General features: G+C 32.6%; 2 protein-coding genes across 4 annotated transcripts in view; one reads left to right on the top strand and one right to left on the bottom strand.

Moving 5' to 3' along the window:
* Positions 1–23,795, top strand: part of Ac76E (adenylate cyclase type 2 Ac76E) — a 201,706-nt gene that overhangs the window by 73,467 nt on the left and 104,444 nt on the right. Inside the window, exons 4-5 of the mRNA XM_076122538.1 lie at positions 7,583–7,717; positions 11,779–11,973. Coding sequence (XP_075978653.1) covers positions 7,583–7,717; positions 11,779–11,973 — 330 coding nt within the window. The remainder of the gene's footprint in view (positions 1–7,582; positions 7,718–11,778; positions 11,974–23,795) is intronic.
* Positions 18,204–23,795, bottom strand: part of LOC142978208 (uncharacterized) — a 54,919-nt gene continuing 49,327 nt past the window's right edge. For all 3 annotated transcript variants that reach the window (XM_076122542.1, XM_076122543.1, XM_076122539.1), the window contains exons 4-5: positions 22,284–22,453; positions 18,204–19,258 (exon numbers count right to left, since the gene is read on the bottom strand). In XM_076122542.1, the coding sequence (XP_075978657.1) occupies positions 18,682–19,258; positions 22,284–22,453 (747 nt within the window). In that variant the 3' untranslated portion in view covers positions 18,204–18,681. The remainder of the gene's footprint in view (positions 19,259–22,283; positions 22,454–23,795) is intronic.

The following is a 23,795-nucleotide window of genomic DNA, read 5'->3' as shown; positions in this document are numbered from 1 at the left end:
TTTCTTTATTTCAAAATTACTGATACAATATACTCCTACACTGCCTTTATTCGCTCTTTGATATTATTTATTTAGTGTTATAGTGTCTACGTGCGGCCGTTTGCACTGAATGTCTGAGGAGAACGTCGCTAATCGCGTCGTTTTATTTAACATTCAAGAAGGTATTGGGATTTTACGAGAATTGAGCAAAAGAAAATAGCATTCTGTAATAAATTGTTAGCGAGTTAAAAAAAAGTTGATATCTTTAAAGATTAGGAAAAACTTTTTTTGTTTTAAAGTTGCAGTTTTCTTAAATGTTACCTGGTTAATTTGTGTTCTTTAATGATAATAATATTGCAATTGGGAGACCAGCAGAATCTAAACCTTAAAAAATCTACCCAAGTAACTCATTGCCACATCATTATTTTTAGTAAAGCGAGACTTTACTATCTCGTTCTTCCGTTGCATCATACGAATGACTCATAATCTAGTAAGAGCTTTGCTTCGTAATCCTGTGGTAATTTTTCCTGCTCTTTTATCGGACCTCTCATTTTTTTGACTGCCACGGATTAACCCGGAATAGATGATGACCATTAATTTGGATGTAACAACACGATATACATATGTATGTGTAGGTTGTGCTTTACCCCAGAACGAATTGTTGGAGAAAAGTTATAACTCGTCGTACTAGAGTGGACGATCATTTTTTGGATTCTGGATAGACGGACTGACAGTGGCCCTGGTGTGCAATTTTGACCAATTAGTCTAATTGTTAGAGTTGATTAGGTACTTGTTTGTAATTCAAAACGTGATAAAAGTATTTAAGTTAATGAGAGTAAGGGCCAGTTTCATGTATGTATCTTCAGTTTATGGATAACTGTCGGATAAACTAGGTAAGAAAGCTGTTGTTACTGTTATTCCACCCGTCAAACTATCAGAGACATAATTATTTAGAAGAGGCAAAACTGGGAATGCTACTTAAGAAGTTAAAAGGTTGCGAAAAGTGAATCATTGTCAGCTATTCTTATGTAGTTCCTAACACACACTAGACAACCGTACTTTGGCTCATAAAATTGAAATTTACGAGACCATTATACCACCAGCATTTTTCAACAACCTTGACACGAATAAATCAAAACCAAAAGTTCCCCGAAAACTTCAGAAAACATCATGTCGATCTTCAAATTAATTATGCGTTGTCACGAAAAAGGATCAAGAGTGAACTGGGGTAAGCTGCTACGTGCGATGTAGATTAATGAAAAGGGCCTGGCTAAGCAAAATACCGAGACATTGTATTATTTTAGGTCAGAATAATATTCTGAATAATTTTAGTTGTAGCTTAGATGTAAGACATGTTTGAAGATGTCTGAAACGAACATGACGTGTTGTGAGAATATGTATAATGAATTATGATATTGTTTTGTTGCTTGTCTTGTGTTAACCCTTGGGCTTAACCATTTCTGGGTCATTATTATTAAAGGTTCATTATTAAACGTATTATAAGTAATAAGTATATTTTTCAGTCCGGTTTACCTGCATGCATATCTCATATTTTATCGCTCTGAGTTTTTTAACTTTCTTTCACTTTCAGTCTTTTACTTATGTTAAAATTAACGATAGCGCAAGTAAGTTTCATAACATGTTATTGACTTTCTGTATACTTACATCATTACTGTAAGTTAAAGAACCAATTTTTTTAGTATCTATATATTTACACATGAAATAATTTTGGTGTTTCTGACATATGACTTAAGAACAATCTGTGTGAAAGAGTAAAATGATTCCTTAAATAAATTTATCTGAGAATTAAAATATCCGTAAAATAAAAACATGCCTCATTTTTTCATTCTTTAATTACACACAAGCCTTAACGAAAACAATGTGCATAAAAAAAGTTAATGAGCATGCATTCTCCGCTGCGCACTGAACAAAACCACAATATGTAAAACTTTATAAAACAACCAGCAAACTTACAACTATGAAAGCAAACTTTTTCTAACAATATCAACGCTATTTAGAACCACATCTGGCATTTCTGTCCTTTGCATAATTGTACCTGATTAACATATTTCTACTCTGTCCGAAGTAGAGTAGCCAAGTACAGGCTTATAATTTACAGGACATAGGGCTAATATTCAGAAGTTGCTTAATTTTAAGCTTCTCTTAGTTCACTGTAACTTTGACATGTGTTAATAGATACATGTGACGTTGAGCATCGCTTAAAATTCCGTTGCGTCTGAGTATTTGGCCTAACAATCCTAGGGAATGAGGTGGAGTTAGCGATTAATTCTTTCAGAGGAAATCTTTAAGTCACTGTCTTTCTCACTTTATGAATGTGCTTTTCAGTAAGGTACGCAGGGAAACTTTGTCTAGTAATCTGGGGTACCAGGGGTTTCTTAGATAGAAAAAATCTGGAGAGAGTTTAAATCTGCACGAACGCGAGTTAACTCGACTTTCAGTACGTTGAAAGTACCTACGGATTTTTTAAAGATTTTTTGTCGTCAAAAAAAGGGACTATGCGTTTGATTTCTAACATAGTCAAATAAAGGGTAGCGGAATTATGCCCATGGACTAAGGCCGTTACAAATTTACTTTTAAATATCCTGGACGTGAAGGTTTTATTACAGTTCACGGAACAAAGCACAAAATCGGGAAAAATCTCGAATTTCTCATCAACCTGGCTACCCTAGTCCGAGGTAATAAAGGTGATGACATAACTTTGCAGGCTTCGTCAAAGCAACACAGTTTTGTTTGACGAACTTGAGATTAAGGTTCTGTAATTCGATGTTGGGACCGGCCTTTATTTAGTTACTTTTTAATGTTTATGCAAATGTTTCAGGTAATTTTAAGCGTCCGTAGTTAGGTTTCTCTCTTTATTGCTCTGAAAATATGGTAATCATTTTACTACTGCTTTAATAAGGTTTAATTTTTAAAATATTTACAGGTATCGTTTGATGTATGTTAGTTTCACTTTTGAGTTATTTAAGTTGCTTTCTATCCAACGTTATTTTTTGTTGTTCGTATAACTGTTAAAAATAATTTTCGTTTATGTCCATCTATTATGGATTACTGCGAATTATACGCTTTTTTTGCGAATCTATTAATTAAGATTAACCAACGTCGTAAATATACAGTAAGTTTTTTGTCAAGTAAGAAAAAGTAAGTAAGTAAAAATAAAAAAATATATGTTCTCAGCAACATTTCAACAGCACTTCTCCACTAAATACTACTGATTAACCACTCTCAAACACTTCTCAACCTCAATAAAAAACAGTCTCAACAGAAAACCTAATAAACACCTGACATTTGAAATAAATAAAGCTAGCTGCACACTGACCGACACTCACCACTCGACCGGTCGCAATCAACGGTGCAATTTATCGAACAACGGGCCTTCAGAGAAAAAGAACGAATGGTTGAAATTCAATTTGCTATGCAGACCACTACAGGCTCACATGAGGGCTTAAGAGTGTTCGGTTTTGGTAATTAAAAATTAAACTATGTTTGCTGGTTATAAGTAGTAGATATTTTTTTAACTTTACGTTTGTCCATGTGCTGTTCATTTATTGTATTGGAAGTTTGTTCTGTTTTATAGTTTGCGGTTTTTGTTAATACGCTTTTCCTTTTTATGTATTTTCGACAAGAAAAGCTTCTGCCTTTAATGAGCTTGGTAGTGTTGAGCACTGCCAAGCTTCTTATTAAATAGAAAACTGAGAAATTACAATAATATTTTCAGTAGGTCGTTGACCTTTTTGACCGTGAAACTAACCTAGAACACGAGGCTGAATTTTCCTTATTTACGACAAAATTATAAGACAGTATCAAGTGATTATTTTGTTTACTTGTGTTTTTCCTTCAAACGATGATCAAAAAACGTAATTACATAATTTTATTGGCCTTATCTGAGAATAGGGACACGAGTTAAAGTTTGGACTTCCTTTCTAGTCAGAACGCATACGACTGTCGGTCACAAGGCCTTGGTTTCGATTCCCGAGTCGAGCAAAATGATGAGTGGTGAACTGATAAAACTAAATTTTGGCAAAGATACATTCAGAACATAAACTGCCAAAAAGCTTTGCAGATGGAGCTGCGAGAAATAAATAAATATAAAGAGTTATATTTTTTAAGAAAAAATAACAATATTATAGATCCAACAATAATGCTTGAGAGCTAGTCTGAAGAGTATCCAATTTATATTGACTGCTGCAGCATGAAATTAATGAGATAGTCTACGAAGGGTGAATATCGATACAGATATTCTTCAAATAGTTAGCACTTTGACAGGTAATTTAAGTACCTACTTGAGGCTTTAGATGTAGTAATTTTAGGAATCCAAAAAAATACTAAGTACTATTTGAACTTTTTTTTTCATTGTAGGTCTGTAATTTTCGTGTGAATATTTACTACTACTAACAGATTTGCCGCCCTAAGATTAATTACTAGTAAGTCTCTACATATTCTTTGTTTGAAGTTTAATAGGCAGTCAGTCGTTCGCATTCATAATATTAGTATGGATTCTAAAGATATACAAACAAATAGAAACCAGTTTAAACATTGAAACAATAGATTTTACTCTACAACTTTGTTTTCCACATAAATCGTGAGCTTAAAGCCATCGCGTATCGCAGATGTAATCTGTACATATGGTTCGGATTCAATTTCCCCTGTCGCGGCATACGCAGATCTATCGACATTATACTATGTAAATAACTGACTACAAATCATGGCGGTGTTGCAACAAATTTTGAATTTATTATAGTAATTTTATTGATTAAGAGTAGCACTTTGTTGCTAGGGACATGTTTTGTACATTTGGTTATTGTTGGTTAGTATTCGCCTGAAAGAAGCCTAATTGGTTGATTTGACGCTTCGAGAATTATTTAAAGAATACAGTACACAGTATAGTAAATAAATAATAAATAAATAAATAAGTAACTAAGTTAAATAAGTTAATATAGTAAGTTTAAATACATTTCCAGAAGTATTATTTTATAATGCAAAAGAATATATTACACATTCTGTCTAACAGCTTTTTACGAGCTTAAGTACTCCAAACGAATTAAAAAGACAATAGTCAGTTAAATAAAATGCAATCTAAAGAATGTTATAATTTGAAACTTTTTGAGATATTAAAAAAATAAACTATGTTTATCCACAAGAGCAAAGAAGTGTAAACAAAACTGCATAGTTTAATTAAAACTAAGCACCTTTAAACACTTTCTAAATGAAATACTAACAATATTAAGAACGAACAATAAAATAATTCTCACTTGAGCGTAAGTTCAAATTAATTTTGTTTAAGAACTTGCTTCAAGACTTAGTCTGCCTTTTCATAAGAAATGTGCGAGGTAGCAAAGCGGTGTGCGAGGAAAATCCCCACTAATAGAAATAGCATTACCTTAAACAATTTTTATCATATCGAATCAGCTAAAATTACTGAAATGTTTGAAATGCGTTTTGAAATAGAAATACTGACGTAGTGACATCACAATATGTACATAATAATATAGTAGCGTCGTAGTGATCAAATGAAATATTGATATTATGTTGTTATAAGTAATCCATAAAAAAAAAATAACTCTTGAGAGAACTAACATAACTTAAGCATTTTACTCCGGTCAATTTAGACATTTGACCCACGACAAATTCAGGGGAAGCTGAAAATTCTTAAAATTGTTTAAATTATAATTATAAACATTGTCTTAAAAGTCCCAACCGATCCCATGTAAGGAAAAAATTTTAGCGGGGTAATAAGGTCCAAAAAATGAGTTTTTCGCGATTTTCTTGAAAACGGTAAGTTTTATCGCAAAATTACCCCAGACATAATTTGTAGATCAGGGAATTTCCTATAAAAAAGGTATCAATATTTTTTTCCCTAAAAGCCACCGCTTCTGAGATATAACGATGCAAAACCTCTGGAAAAGGATTATGTATTGAGAACCATTCCAAAAGTTTTCGTAAGTCTTTAGCATCTTTTTTTACTCGTGAATCACTTGCATCAACATGCTGCTCGGTCGTATCCATCCTAACATTAGCCAGATCTTCTAATTTTTCACAAACTGTATTCATTGCATGCATACTATAAACCCATTTACTTATGACACTCTGTTTTGTGCTTCTTCCTCGAGCAATACCTCTATCTGTCTTCATAGCTTTCATCATAGACTGCTCAATTACCATGTCCGTTGAAGTGCCACAGCTTAATTTGTCTGAACGTCTCACAGTGAAGAATCCTTCTGAAAATTTTTTATAGACTTCAGGATCTATGAAATTCTCTAATTGTAGCATATCCTGCAAGTATAGGTGTGCAGACTTAGCATACGGAAAATGTCCAGACGCGTGAAAGTAAGGAAGCATTTCTTTGACGTAGTTTAAATGAGCTTTCCAATCCCCCATACGTTCAGCTGTTAAAAACTCTTTAAGAATTGAAACCATATAAAAATATTGAATCCAGAGTTTCGCTGTTGGTCCTTGTTCCTCATAATCCTTAAGTTTTTGATTCAGTTTATTAAGTAAAGCTCCAGATATTTCATCATTTTCAATATCATTGTATGAAAAAATTTTATCTACTATATTTTCGATATTAATTATTAAATCAGCATCCATGATGTCATCGATTTCAACTTCTTTTAATATTATAATTGCTAAAGCAAGTTGAAGTAGTGTATGAGTGTATTATGACGCTCGCAATTTTTTGCATCGTTATATCTCAGAAGCGGTGGCTTTTAGGGAAAAAATTATTGATACCTTTTTTATAGGAAATTCCCTGATCTACAAATTATGTCTGGGGTAATTTTGCGATAAAACTTACCGTTTTCAAGAAAATCGCGAAAAACTCATTTTTTGGACCTTATTACCCCGCTAAAATTTTTTCCTTACATGGGATCGGTTGGGACTTTTAAGACAATGTTTATAATTATAATTTAAACAATTTTAAGAATTTTCAGCTTCCCCTGAATTTGTCGTGGGTTTACTGATTTTTTGGTCTAATTTGACCGGACATATATAGCTTTATTATTTTTAGTTTACCTAGTAAAATACTTTTTTCTATTGATCATATTTTCCTCGCAGTACCTCGCACATCTCTGGTAGAATAGCGGTCTTAAGGCCTTCTGTAAACGTACAGGATATAAATAAAAACTTTTGTTTTGTTCTCTGATTGCTTTCTTTATGTGTTGGAATTAAAAGATGGTCGGACTATTAAAGTTTTGATGCAGTGTCTTGTTGAAAAGTGCAGTTGTTCTAAAGTTGGGATAAAAATATATTTTCGTTATTGAACTTTATTCACTTATTGCAAACGTGTTAATAGCAGCTTGTCATACTATTTTAAGTTCCTTAAACGCTAGGCAGCTTTCCACGTCTCGTTCTTATAATTAAGAAATTAACGCTAATACTTCATTTTATGGCTCATCTGCGTACATTTTTGAAATGAAATATAATTTTCAGTTCTAAATTAAGAAAACTGTTAATATTTTGCAAATTATTTGAAAGAATCCCACCACACAGTGACTACTTAGAACTCGCAAGATTGAAACTGTAGCGCTGATTCTGAACTCTGGCAATCGGAAGAACTAATAATTCCATGGCATCTTTTCTTCAACAGATGGTGCATACAATGATGCCGATAGCCCGGTCCATAGCGCTCGGCATGTCTGCTGTCCTGACTCTAGCCTACACTGGACTAGCTCTTGGTGCCAGAGTCGATGCTGATGACTTGGAGACGCAGTTTTATCAGCAGGTAAGACTTATACAGAGTTAAGATGGTAAGGGCACATAAGTTACGAGAGTAAAATAATTTCGATGGTATCAGACAGTTATATCCCGACATTGTGTAAACCTAATGACTCTTAAATATTCATATACTATGGTCGGATATTTTACTAACAACTTAAATCCATTTGGCTTATTGTCTTGCCCTAATTTCCAACCATTGGGTTCAGATTGTCAGTTAAGACAGGTGCTTGTTGTACAGAACTGTTTAAGTATTCTGACAGAAAATCAAAGATTCAGAGATTATAGATGCTTCAGATTACTCAAACCAAGTTAGTAAGACTTAAGATAGGTATGAAATTATCGTTTACCAAAGTAGCCGTCCATTGGGTTTTGTTTAGAGATTAAAACTGCTGTCAATACTACGTTGACTTTGAAAACTTAGACTCAAAATACAGGTAGCTAATACACTAAGACTTCAATCTTACGACAGCTGTTTTGGCTAATTTATGAAGCAACAACTAAACTGTAGTAGCTACATGAGGTTGCTCCTAAAAATGGACATAGGTGTAGTTAAATTACCTAGAAAATACGTAAGTAATATAGAGCACCTGAATATCTGCGGTAAATCAGATTCATATTCATAAGCAGTTTTTCCTTATCGCATAGACCTATAGGAGAAAATCCCTTATTCAACTAATATAGAGCTTGAACTTTGCAAAAGACAATGGTTAGGTAACTCCTATTGTCTCATTCATCTATTCATTTCAGTGAAGCGTGGTTTCAAGGCAAAACGCTCTTTTTACACAGTTGACAGCGAAAGCGCCTGACAGCTAGAGATAAGCAATAACTCTACGTTTGCTAATTGTGTGCGTTGCTCACAATATTATTGTAGGCGTATATGATTGTATTTGTTTTCTTTTATTAATGGCTCTTATTGTTTTGTTGGTTCAAACTACGAGAATTAGGCTTTTATTTCTTGAGTAATATTTATTTCGACTGAAATAAATGTAATGTTTATTTCATGTCAGTATTTTTTCAAGGCAAATAAATACTTCATCGTTTAACTAAAATTGTCTTTGAAATATTGCCCAAGCAGTACTTTACGTACGAGTACCTACATAAGGAACACTTACTAATTTTAGACATATCCATGAGAAGTTCTTTGCACCTGTTTGTCTTTCCAGTTTATGGGAAAACTTGGAACATTGTCCTTGAAGGAATATTATAAAAATGTTCATGAAAGAATAGGCTTATACTTAAACCAAAGTTTGTTTAAGCCTAAGGTAGAAAAGGTAGAAAATGATTGCGTGAATATAGGCTGTAGTACTTAAAGTGACGTTTGGGAACAGTTATGTTTTTCGCAATGTCCTAATAGCTTTATAAAAATGTAGTAATAATACTAAAAGTTGCAAAAGTGCCTAGATTTCGTATATTTTTTATTAAATGGCTGAATCGTGTTTTGGATTTAACTTTGAATAAATACACGGTAAAATAAAGTATAACTTACATTTGTACTGTCTATTCCAACGCTAAAAAAATCTTATACTATGAAATATAGTTAATTTTCGGAAAAAGCTGCGAGACTCAATTATATTTACAACCGAGAAGTATTGATTGAAAAGCACATTGTATCTTTTGGAAAAATAATAAAAGTTTAAATTATCATTACTTTGCTTTAAATAATGTAATAATTTTATTGTCGCAAGCTCTACATCAATTGAATTGAACAACATTAAAAACAATATTTATTTCGAACAAATCCTTTAACTAGACGTTCGTGTACTAAGCCAATATAAACTGAAAATTATTTGTTTGTATAGGCGTACAACTTGAAGCTAATAAAATTGCTACATGTTGCCCTTGGGTTTGCTCGTTTTTTTCTGTTATATTAAGGAAACGATCGTGACATGTTGAAATAGTGTGTAGTCATGCATGTAACTTTCGATGCGTAGTAAAGTGACCTACATTCTTCTTGGGTTTATTCATGAAACCTTTTCTACAGGCTGAGTAAATACTTTCGGTTTGTAATAAAGGCTTTCTAATGTAGAGGCAATTATTGCCTGTTTTAATCAATAAATATGGAACAGTAAATTATTTATTACATTTATTAGTTAGACTTTGTTTCTCGATTCATAAAGAATTGGTATCATTATTTGTTTAAAAAGGATTTTCTGTTTGGGCATAACAAAAGCTGTATAATCGATGTTAGGTACTCATTGTGACGTAAAAGTCATGTTAATAAATTTGAAACCTTAATTTTATTCAGTCAAAATACACTAACATACATAACATACATAAACTTATTTTCAAGTTTGAAGTAATTTGCTTACCTTACGTACCTCTTTCAAGAACAAAAAAAAGCGAAACAAGTATCTTGAAACATTTATAAGTTAAGGTCTAGCAAATCTTATGATGAATAAATGACAACTGAATTTTTCATAGGAAAAGGCAAACGAAATGAACGTACTCACAAAAATACCTTTTCACAATACGCCTTCGTATTTACGGCGTACTCGTGACCAAAACCATTGCATGGAACAGTAAGAAATCATTTATACAGAGTTTTTACTCCATTTATTATTATTGTGCTCCATTTATACACGTTTCCACACTGATTTGTATCGGATAATACGGCCATTAAGCTTTAAAAGTGGGCTATACGTTTATTGGTTAAACTTGTTAGTTACGACAAGTGATTAGTTAATACTGAAACAATGGAAAAACTTACTGGCAAGGGTTTCGGTATCATGTTTCCTGATCTACTAGCAAACTTTTATAAATATGTCTTTAGCTTAAAAAATAGTACTTTTTACGGTTACTAAAAAATATAACGCCAATAATTCAATAAATTTAGATCTCTAAAACCCTCATAAGAAAGAGTGATTCCATGTAATTTATTTTTATTGACTCTTCAGATATGCTGTATTTCATACGTTGAAGCTCTGCGGGGAAAATAGGTGCTCCATTAAGGAAAAATATGGATGTTTTACAATAATAATGGACGTTTATATGCGTAGTACACCATGCTCCGGGCTACATACGTAATATATTTTCATTGCATTACATATTTCCCGGTGGGAAATGGAAAACATATGATGTATGGTCTTACGAATGAAAATCATTTTTTCAGGAAGAACGTGGACAGATGAGAATGATTATATAAAGTTTACGTTTGTGAATGATTAGCGTTCTCCGTCGAGTTTTTTCAGTATATCTGATTTCGAAATTTCAGGTCGATTTCTGAATAGAACTCTCCACCGACGTCAAATAGGAAATAAAATAATATGTTAATCTGCATAGCAAACGATGACATTGGAGTTCCGTATCATAAAATAATAATTGTGTTTGCATTAACTTGTATAAACAACTGAAGTTGAAAGTTGCACTGAAATATGTGTTATTTTATTCAGTTTAATTAACTGACTGAAAGCTTTGCACTGTTGAGCAGATATTGAAAATTTAACTAGATATTTTTTTAAAGTCCATACATATCAACACTCAATTTTCCAATCTCAAACTAAAATAAAAGGGCACAGGTAGCTGAAAGCCTATTATGACGTAACTAATGAAGGTTGTAACGTAGGGCTGGACTCATTAACGCGCCTGTGTGGTGGGTAAATATGTGGTGACGCAATCAAGCTATTTAGCCTAATAGCAACGGGTTTAATTGTGGCGTTTCAGGGTTTAAAACTGTGGGAAGTAATTTGCATAGCGCTATAATAAGACCGTTAGGTGATTTTTAATATTATTTCAGTATTTAAGATGTTTTTATTTTTCTATATAGTTTTAGAATGGTAAAAGATTTCGATTTTCAAAAAGATTTATCTCGTCTTTTTCCTCTGACTTCCTGGAAGTTCTTAAGAGTTTAAATTTGTAAAAATAAAAGGTACGGGTACGTATTTTGTATTTTTAACGTTGGTTTTAGCTTTGAGTAGATATTATTTCATTCTTCTACTGAAAAAATATCTAAAATTCGATATTTTGTGCTAATGATTTATCTAATTTATGACTGTCTTTGCAACCATTTTTATAGACCGCTACTTAAACATTCATCCCAAAAATCTAAATTTTCTTTTTCTTCCACAGTTGATCTGCGAACTAACTCTGCTACTATCAGCCAGTGGCATCGGCATCTATTACAGAGCACTAACAGAAAGAGCTCACAGGAACACGTTCGCTGGCACCAGGACCTGCCTCGAACAAAGAGTGAAGTTGGAGTGTGAACGAGAACAACAGGAGAGACTGCTACTGTCTGTCATACCAGCGTATATTGCTGCTGAGGTAAGTGGAGGAAAGCTTTTGTACAAAGTGAGGTTGGTGAAATTAAACTTGCAGAGGTTTATTTTTATTGAGCCAAAGCTCCGACCTACATTTACATTAGACATTAAAAAGCTGGAATTGAGTTTCATGTGCGTCAGGCGTCAGCTGAGGTACGTAACAGAAAATGTGTCATCAGAATGAAAAAATTTCAATATCTTCCTCTCGAAGACTGTAAAAAATTGATATTAGCAAACGTTGTTCCAAAACTTACAAGTTCGTAGAATCTTAAACAAAATTATGTTCGCTCCGTATAGTTTTATGATATTACTCACTGTAAGCAACGTGATAAACCACTTCCCTTCTACGAAGATATGAAATACCTGAAAATGTCCTTCATCAATGGATATACCCCAAAATCCTAAAATATTCCATCAGCGTAACCTTTCACCCCACTTATTTTTACAACAGGCAACAATAGCCACATTATTTTTACACCCCATATTTCCGAAATAGCCCCTAAAACATCTTTGATACAGTCAAAAGCATAAATATGTATGGACTGTCACATTTTCAACCTAATTTTTTTAATGGAATGGAAAATTACTTCTGTTTGTTAACTCAATATAGTTTTTATAATCATTGGGTAATTTTAGCCATAATTATTTTGTAAATTCAAGGTTCCGTACCGAGGGCTAAAACCCTATTTCCGATCACTTGCTGTCTGTTTGTCTGTGACCATACAGTTACTGTGTCTCATGAACCGTGATAGTTACACAGTTAGAATTCATGCGTATAAGAACTTTTCAAAATGTGATAGCGCATACCTGTTGTCGCTTTTGTCTGTACTATTACTAAAATGTTTCCGTAGATAATCGTTTTGAGTTTCCGCACAATTGAGCGTCAATAGTTTGTCATTTTTCTACCTGACGCACATTTTGCTGTAAGCCTAAATGAGATTTCAATGTTGGTTGGTTATAAAAAGGGTTGAATGTTTTGGAATTTTATCCTATTTGTCGTTAAAAGGCTATATCTAAAAATAGAGGTTTTACAACCAGATATATGGATTATCTTTTTACAAAATACTCTTGTGTTTTTCAGACTGAAAAGGATTTAGGTCAAACGATATTATTTAACCGTTTTTCATTAAACCAAAATCTAATTTTAATATTAATACGCCGTTTCCAAATTTGGAGTTACCACAAAGGATTCCTGATTGAATTTCTACGTTACAATTTAGGTAATAATAAACTTTTCTGTTTATTGATATAAAAATGAAATCTATGTTCAAGTGAATGTCAATCACGACTTTAACTTAATAGAACTAGTTCACTTGGTCACCTATTTCCTATACCAGTTAAACGAATTTAAGCCAATGTGTCTGAAAGGAAGTGAAAATTGAACTGTCACGATTTGTTAACAATATTAGAGCTGTATCATTCTTTATAGAATCGTGGTTAAAGTTACCAAATATTTGGTTCAAATTATATTATACTCAAATATGTTAGATTACTGATGTTTAATATCCTCTTAAAGTTCAACCTTGGCCACTTTAGTAGCGAGTGATTGGAAGACGTGTGACTATCTTTTTATATATAATATATAAAATTTCCATGGCACAATGTTAGTTACCGCACTCCTCCAAAACGGCTTGACTGATTCTCATGAAATTTTTTAAACATATTGAGTAGGTGTGAGAATCGGCCAACATTTAACATTCATCCCCTAATTGGCTTTATTTTTTATGTGTGTGGCAATGAAACGCTGGCCATGTCAGCCAGTTTTTAAATAAAAAATTGATACTTAGCCAGCTGAGGCAAAAGTGAATCATATGCAGGGGATGGTGTTAACGAGATGAAGCTTAAAAACATTATGAAATAAAAACATAAACAAATATGGTTGAAAAAATTGTTCTTGCGGAATACGCTAGTCACTGATCAGAGTTCGACAGTTATTATGTGGTCTAGAGTCGATAGTGCTAAAAATCGTAGTCTAAAGATACTTCAAGTTACTCTTACTATAGGCATAAAAATGCTTATATGTGTACAGTAAAACAGTATAAAATATTGCTATTTAAAACACCCACTTAAGGTGTAAAAGGCAATGTCACGTTAAAGAGCCTACAGCTTAGTAGCACTAAGTAAACATTTATTATAAGAGAAAAGAGCTCTTTACAACAATTACAGTGAAAAATGCTTAGCTTTCAAAAACTCCTCAAAGTAAAAACTTTGTTGTTTCGTGAAATGTAATTATTCGTGAAGAAAAAAATATAATGGAGACCATTTTTCCTTTGTGAATGAATAATCTTATTATGTCAGTTTTCATTGTTTGGTACGATACGTCACCTAAAATATCATAAAAATTTTTGGCAAACCTTTTGTCTCACGAAATGTTTGCCGATCACGAAAAGTACGTATTTCACTAATCATCTTCGGTTCAGTCGTCACCTTGATGTATCAAAGAGCTATTTTAGCTAAACACGTCGCTGTAATATAAATGTTTTTAGGTTTTACAATTTTAAACAGGTGGACAAACAGAGCTTTTTGTTTGTTAAAATTTTAATATATATAGTAGTAGTTCAAGATAAACTTCTTTCTATTAACGTGATTTAAACCCTCGCAATCGTTTCGCCTCAAACGTAAAATCGTATCGTATCCAACAATGGGCCCGCACATGACTCCGTGCACGGCATCACAAGCAGGTGACTGTTATTCATCAGTTAGTAGGCCGCCTTGTTAATACGTCCCAGTCTGCTCTACATTACTCTAATAGTTTAGTTTCTTAGACCAATGGCTAGACTAAAAAGAAAATTGTTTGTTTTGATGTTTTTGACAGGTCGAAATTGAAACTTTTCTAAAGTAAGTTGGGGTTAAACTAAACGCTAGACGTTATTATAGTTCGTTATAGGTGATTGAGGAAAAATACTTATTTTTTTATGAAAATGAGCTCTAGGTATTATTCTTAAACGCCATTCCTCTAAATTAATATACCTAAGTACGTAGGTTAATCTGTGTTCCATATTTTTCCTTATAAAACATGGGGTCGTGTTAATAAAATAATTGATGTGTACGTTGACCCAAAATTTTACCTTAGACTCTATGATTGATAAATTGGTAATCATTAGACCGGTAGACTAATTTATATTTAAATGTAACGGAAATAACACATCTTACGCACATAGAATATTATTATTGGTCATACATTATTATTCTGTACAAGTAAAGACGAAAAAGTAATGACAGGTTGTTACTCCTGTGTCTTTAGGAACTTTGCTCGTCCCTTCCTTCTTTGTACCGTGGGAGAAATAACATTTGGTTGGGTTTTTAAATAATTTCCTTTACTTTATTAATACGTGTCTTATTAAAATCACACCTGTTATTTTTGAAAAGTGTGTAGGGCGTATAATGTTTTGTCACGTCTTGCTTTATTATATTAAGATAGTAGCCTTTTTTTGAGTTTATAAAAGGCATCCATTGAAAAACCTAAAGTTGGGTCTACGCTAGAAGACTCGAGCACAAATTCGTATAGTATGCACTGACTTACAAGCTTTGAACGAGATATTATTATGTGCTTCGGTCGTGGCCAGTTTCCTTAGGCTAGACCTATCTTTTTGAAATAATTTTCCAAACTCACTAATTACACTGGATATTTTAAAGTCTCCGGGAAGATTGTAAAAAAGGCAATTATAAGGAAGTGAAAATATTTTCTTATAATATATTTCCATCTTATTGAAATATAAAAGTAATATACTAAAAGCAGTACATGGAATTGATGTATACAAGAAATATGGTAAACATGATTGTCGTGACGACGCTGTCACTTTTACAAAGCAAATACGACGTATGTCCTTGGCACTCTAATATACTACGTCAATACACATTACCCTCATAGTGTGGATGACTTGAACGAGCAATATTTTCTACTTTTTATGAGTAGGTAATATAAAACTCCAAAATTTTTATTTATGTTAGGGATTCAGAATCTCAGGTAACAGCGTTTACTAGATTCTCACTTGAAACATCGGTATGAATCTTTTGTACCTATATCGTAGAATTATTCAGACGGTATCTAAAGAAGTGGAACTCGTTAGCCCTATACTATTACTATAAGAGATTGCATCTTTCATAGTTACTAATATAATATGGGTCTAACAACTATTGCTCATCGTCATTTTTCTGTATCCGCTACGGATGTGTGTGACGCTTTACGAAGGAAGAGAATAGATGTTCTAGGATGCGGTTACCCTAAACCAGAAGACTACGGAGTACAGACTTCTTCCGATTGGGTGCATATCAAAACTGTTAAGTTTTGCTCTGCCCCCCAACGTCTAGAATAGTAAAGGAAGGGGTGACACAAAGGATCAGGAATGGTCGAGTGTCAGCCAGGCAATAACTGCCACCCCCACCCTTAAGATAAGATAAGACCAGCTACGGAGCGACAAGAAGTTAATTATTACGCAGTTTAAATTATTTATAAAATAGTTGTTTTTTTATTTGCATAAGTGCTAAGCAAAATACATCCAGTATTTTTTTCTCTATATGCATGAAACTTTAAAAAAGTAATAAGTAACATTGCACCAGCACTTAACCAGCCCCGTATTCCATGTATATTTGCAATACAAATGACATGTAAATAAAACTATCCCATTAGCCACAAAACAAACAAGCGTTTAAATTTACTTGAACAAGTGCACATTTCATTAGTTAATTAATTTGTTATTTAATTGTTTATCGTTTGCAAACTGTTTGAAATAATATCAGCCTGTTGAAACGCTTTTGATGTTATTCTATCAAGTTTGGAAAATGTATTAAACAAACACTTATTTCATTTAGAAGTTCAGTTTATAATTTTTTGTTATTTTACTTATGAACTTTTTAATTGTATGATTATTACTTCATTGCAATAATAATACTAGTTACTTTAGTTTGTATGAGTTTTTGGTCAAGTTTCACGAGAGTAGTTGCAAACCCATGTAACTAATGTATGTCCACATCATTCAGTATTAAAAGTTCTACAAGATTATAGAACTTTAATTTTTATTGAAAAGTAAAGTTTTAAGTTCTTTACTTCGGTTTTATTTTACGACAGCAAAAGCTGACTGTCTTAAATTGAGATGAGTTTGTGGTTTTATTGACGTATCGAATCCAATGTCTTTAGGAGTAAGGATTCGAAATACGTGTTCTGAATCTCGGGTAACATGAAATATATTTTCAAAATATAGTAGGAACCTAAACTGAGAATTAAATCGTAGATAAAGGACCGTTTGGCCTTCGTTAAAAGGAAACCATGGCCTTTTCTAGAATACAGTCTTCCTCTTCGCCAAATTTTGTTCAAAGTAAACGTCAATTTCTTTAAACATCTCACATTTATTTAAAACTAAAGTATTTTCAATGTAGTGATCAAAATTAACTTGTAACTAGTTAATTATTTTGTTAACTAGCAAACAAAAGGACAAGTAAAAATAAGAATTCATTATAAACCGTGCTTAATTAAATAAAGAGACATTGAAGAGTATAATAATTACAAAATATGAATAACTCATGAGTTGAATGCAATGCAAGACTATTCAGAATGTTTGACGTCAATGGATTTTATTGCAGATGCTTGCAAATTATATGCATTGTGCAGTGTGAACTTTTACGGCTGTTTATAAGACAACTGACAACTGATAACCTTTGTATTTCAAACCAAAAATTCTCAAACAATCCTTTCCGTTTTATGTTATGTTTAAAGCAACATATGCCTTACACATCAGTCGTCTCCAACTCTTTTGACAATTTCGATAGAAAATCTTATTTACTCGTGAATAATAAAGGTGAGGTTTTGAATCAGTATCCATTGCTATTATTGTTTTCAACCTTCAGAAATAATGTTAACAATGTCCTCATTAACGAATCCATTCCCTCAAGATCTCTATCTGATTTAAATTGTGGCTTATTTATCTTAATAGGTTTTATTTGTTTTATCTAAGATCTCTATCTTTATTTGATTGCTTAAGATGTTATTTATTATGTGTTGAATTATGCACCCAAAAATTCTAATGAATCTCAAATATCTGCACGTGTCTGATACTATGTTACGTAAAAAGTCTATTATAAGCATGTTACATTATTAAAACTGACTAGAATAGCCGATGGGCTGGTTTTATTTTGCCTCTTTTCATAGATTCTCTAAAAATATAAAAGCCTGTCACTGCCACGCCTCCGCTTTCGAAAGTGATGTGCCCTTTAAGAAGGTTTAAAATAAAACTGCAGTTTAAAAAATATGATCGATATCTTATATTTTATCTTACACATTTTTTACTTACAAACTAAACTAAACTAAAATTAAGACTACATCAGTCACAATTGGTCATGATTCGCGAAATCAAGGAACTTTTCTGTATTTGACCATATCATCATATTCTACGGAATAAATAAATATGGAACCAGAAACACACATGAATATTAAAACGACAGCAGCCACTAGTTGAACACTTATTTCGAGATCGCGAATTCCCCAACAGCTTATACTCAAACTTCATTAAATACAAATGATTCTAATTATTTAAATGCATATCTAATCGGAATGATATTGCGAACTATATTATTAGCAGCACATTGAGCACTGAACGTTTATCACGATGTCTGCACCGCGCACACGGCTCCCTCAGCATCTACGTTTACTCCGTCATTGAGCAAAGCGATGCTGTCAGATATTGGGAAACATCCACCTATAATCTTCTTCTGTAACTCAGGACTCAGCGTAGTCTTTTCTTAATAATTCAGAGTCCGACTTTCCAATATTTACGTGGATGGTGATAGCTTCGTCAGTCTCCGATTTCATGACTACATCGTTCCATTGGATCTCGGCTTTCTTGCCGTAAGCTTCATTCTCGATGAGGATGGCTGACTTAGTACTTAAAGCTTTGCTCTGGAATTCGATCAGAGCGCAGTATTCACTCTTCTTCGTTTCTGATTTGACATCGGCGATGTATCCTAGCTTCCTCCTCATGACTTCAACTTTGACGTGGTAGTTGTAGATGCATACTTTGATGATGAAAGCGCTTTTCTGGTGGAGGAGGATAATCTTGTATTTGGTTCTGCAGCACGCTGTCTTCTTCAACTTAGTTTGGAAGTTCTCGATCAGGATTTTGATCTTCTGTGAGTAGACGGCGATGATGTTGTGGTTTGTCTGCAGATGTGAGGACAGTTCCTCGAATGGGACGGAGCAGCAGTTGGCTGTGATGGGGCAAGTCATCGTGTCGAACTTGCATTCTTCTTCATGCTTCACTCTTGTGACAGCTGTTAGGAGCTCTGTGCATCCGCGTCTGTTGACAAAGAAAAATAAATTGTTAGAAAAAATATTGACAATACTAGTCAGTGTTGTTAATAAAAATGTCAAGTTAAAGACTATTAGTTTTGACTGATGTCTAGTTTGATAATAAGGGCGACAGAATAGGTATTTGAATTCAACACGAACGATTGGAAACGAATTATGAAACAACGGTGATGAGTTTTATTCATATCAGGTGCTCGGCAATTTACATAAATACAATAAAGATTTATTTATTGCAATCGCATTGATAATATGCAAATATAGGATTAGGAATGATAGCTTTTTATTCTACAATTTTGAGCTGTATTGTTTTTTGATTAAATTAAATGTAAGTACCATTATTATTATTTATACCTTCAGTGTTAACAAAGCTACATATAACTTTTTGCTCGTGGTATTAAACTACATATTTGCACCCAATCCTCGACAAGGTCGTAAGATCTATGACCTAGTACATTTTCGATAAATAAAAAACATATTTTTGTTATTTTCCTCAGACTATACACCTGCTTTTTATCAACTAGTTGTTTGTCTTCATTATTATTCGAAACGAGTTGTTATGTAATTCTTTATTTAGGTATTATATTTTATATCCGCTAGACAAATTAATGGCGAATTTTTTCCTTAAGATACTGGTTGTAAATATCGGTAAAATAGAAAGGCTTTAGGATTATTACGGATTTTTGTACCTCTTCTGTTTTGTTCAATAATGCATTGGAAGCATGAATCCTTTCTAAACCATGTTTCTCATCAGAGAGTAAGCAAAGGTAAATCCAAAGAAGTGCCGCTTATAAAATATTGTACTCTTTTAATCAATTATGCTAGTACTTATATCTTTGACATAATCGTGTTAATTGAGAAGGTAAAAAAATAAATTAAATTAGTAAGTAGGTAAGTTAAGTGTAAGTGTTTTAGATTTATTCAATGCAAAAAATAAATTACTAAAACGTTTCTATTCTGCACGTTACATCGTTGCCTACAATCAGTACTCGTAGGTATCTTAAGTGAATTCATTAAACAGGTTTAGTTGATAATTCTATGTTATTATCAAAAGCAGAAGATATTTTTGCCTTTTTAAAAAATTAAGAGTTTTTACTTTTTTATAAATTATTAAAACTTTCGCCCGGGGAGACATGTAGATAAATGCCGCAAGGAATGTTTTTATTAAAATTTTGTTTAGAAATATCAGCAATTTTTTAAGTTTTCAAATCCAATTGGGCCAACACAACATAGTCCATTATAGGTCCCAGAGGTCCGAACGAAAGTAGAAATATTACATAAAGAAAAATCTAAATTCTGACAATGTTTTCGCGCACTTCGTCAAAATGTTGTTTACAATTACTGAACCTACCACGAATGAAAATTCTACCATATTAATATGAAGTCTTCTAAATTTTAATCCAAGTATAGGTATTTAATTATAATCTAAGTATCCGCTATCAATGAAATTAATTAGGTAGCAACATCCCACGTATATTGGTGAACCCATATCGATTGAAATATTAATAGAACCTTTATATTTTAAACATAACCTGTCTTCAACATGCTCGAAGCTTCAATATTAGATAAACGAAAATTTTAATAGGGGTTTTCAAAAATTTAATAACTAGTTTAATGTTTTGGACAGTTTCTATGATTGTTGATTCAAAACTATCTGTTAGTTCTAACTTCTGATTTGATTAGTTTGAGTTTTAACATATGTTAAAAAATATCATACTAGCTAGAGCGGCAGAAAAAAATGAATTGTTTTTGAAGTTTACAAACATCTGTCAATAGATGGCAGTATATTGACGTTGGGGATTTTTTTCGGCTGGGAAAAGCTGACAATGTAATAAAATAGTCCCTAAACGATAAAAACCGTAACTTTAATCTACCGTTTACGGTTTATTTGTGTGAAAGTTGCGGTTTATTGGGCAAACAAGTGTTGGTATCTTATGTCGAGTTTATTAGATATTTAGTTAAGTTTTACGACACTTTTTACGATGTCTAGGATCTAAAAGTGATTGGTTGGCGACAATTAGTTGATTATTTTTTTATTTTTATACAAAATTCTAGTTTTTTCTTAACATCCTGTGTACCAAACTAGTCTAATTCATTATTCCAAAGTTTTTCTAAGCTTAAGGCAAAAACAATTAGAATAAAATACAGGGTTTTTATAAAGCCGGTATATTGTAAGTCATCTTAAATTCGAAAAACATGAACTCCGCAACCAGTTTCTACTTCTAGAACTATGTAAAACTTTTAACCTGTTATATAATAAATTTCGCGGGGAGAATCTAAAGACCGCAAAAACGTTAACGTGTAAAAAAAATAGGTGTTAATCCAGATTTTAAATTAAATTTTATAAAATTCATACTTTATCGAAATTCGTTTAAATAATAATTTTGACACGATTGAGTAACAAACTATTTAATTTTTGAATTTATAAAATTAATGTGGATGTTCGTACGTCTAAGTTATACTTGAAAAAAATTTAACTTAATAATATATGAATATATTGTGACCTTATCAAGACGTGTACTTCATACAATGTCATTAACTCAATTGAGTGCCGGATCAAGACGTGACCTTGACTCACATCCGACGGAAGAGTATGGAATATCATTGACCTTTGCATTTTAACTTATTATTATAATATACACGATAATTGCCTGTTTCATTTATTTGTCGTAAGGCTTATTGTATTTCTTACTCTTTTGAATTAATTTAATTAATGGATTTCCGTCAGATGAAGATAGTTTTAAACTCAGTGCGATAGATAGCAGTGATTCGATGGCCTTTTGAAAATTAATCAATGATTTTTTTTTGTTTATTTTAAAACATAGTTAATACTTTGAGGCTTTAAAGTTTTTAAGTACCTAATATCCATCGTACATAATTATAATAGAGTATCCAAACACAAAGCATCTTTCAAGTTTTGAGGAGTAGTATTAAAAGCGTAACCATTCCTAAAATTATAAATATTTAATGAGTCTACTAGAACCTAAGGCCTAAAATAGTTATTAAATAATACATACCTATAATTCCTACACGGTAGCATCAAATCGTTGATCAATCTCTGCAACGCGAGGCACGGCGCGGCGGGGGCTCTGAGCGCGCCTCTGCACCACGCGCATCTTGACATACGACGTGAACATCTACCGCACCATACTCCACCACACCATGGGCATACGCAGGGTCCGCAGCACTGGAATAGAGAGAAATAGAAAGATTACTATAATGTACAAGATATGATAGAAAATATCGGCAAATTGGAAGCCATCGGTCTCCTAGTCTTGTGAGTTAAAAGCCGGTTTTCTAGATTTCTTAAAGCTAAAGATATTAAGAAATATTGCTTTGATAGTCTTTGATCGTCAGGCTTTTTATTTAATAGTATTCAAGAATCAGTCAGTCATAAAACCATCGATACCTTTGTCATCACGTTGGACGTATTATCAAAATCAATCCTTCTGAATGCCGACTATTTTCGCTACCAAATTGCTAATAGTCTAACTCTACACAAAGTCTAATTACTTCTAAAAACTTTACTCGTGAAAATTTTCTTCCTCCACAACGCATTCAAAAGTTCCTCCTGCCTCACAATTACTGTTACAAAGCGATGTATATTTAAAGCATGCGCTGCGTGCTTCCTAACTTGAACGTAATGAACTATTAGAAACGCCCAAGTTGCGCACGTTAGCTGTGTAATCACCTCACACTAACTTGCATGTTCTGGGGAGAAAGTGCCGGTTTGAAACGACGAATTTATAGAAATAGGTAATTTGGTAACTTTTACATTGTAATAGAAATTGAAGGTTATTTTGTACTTTTTCATTCAGTTATATTATCTTTATACGAGTATATATAATTCTTCTGTAAGTGTGTATGTCACTGAACTTCTCTTAAACGACTGGACCGATTTTGATGAATTTTTTTGTGTGTGTGCAAGGGGATCTGAGAATGGTTTAGATTCACAATTTTGTCGGCTGAACAATGTTTTTTTAATTAATTTTTAATTTATTACTAACGTGTAGACGGGACAACGTCTATCGGGCCCGCTAGTTAATTAATAAATAGTGCGTTGAATTATTTATATGCGTCTTTTTTATATTCTCGGTAAAAGACTTTTAAGGAAATATTTTTGTCGATTCTTTGACCTCATCTATTCACCGGCTTTATTCTAAATTATTAATGAACATTATGGTAATAATAGATAAAGTGAACAGGTTAAATTAATGAGGAAAACAAAACACGTGAAAATATTCAACAAACACGTGTACCGGCAGAATATAAACGACTGATTAAAAGGTTTATAGGCTTTTAAATGTGACTATGGTAATATACTATTTGAATGGACCATTTACATTCGTACTAGTAGATTTGTAGGAATTTAAAACAGGATAGAACAATATTATAAATGGTTTTTCTTGATACCTATTTTGTTGCAAGTCATAGTGCATTATGCATAGTTTAAAACAATAAATTGTTATTGATTGCTTAACAAATACATTGCATTATTAAATATGTTAAAATTAGCAATAAAACATTTG

Source organism: Anticarsia gemmatalis, chromosome 14 (genome assembly GCF_050436995.1).
Source record: "Anticarsia gemmatalis isolate Benzon Research Colony breed Stoneville strain chromosome 14, ilAntGemm2 primary, whole genome shotgun sequence".
NCBI classification, from domain to species: Eukaryota; Metazoa; Arthropoda; class Insecta; order Lepidoptera; family Erebidae; genus Anticarsia; species Anticarsia gemmatalis.
Note: the sequence above shows the minus strand (reverse complement) of the source record. Positions and strands in the feature narration are given on the sequence as shown.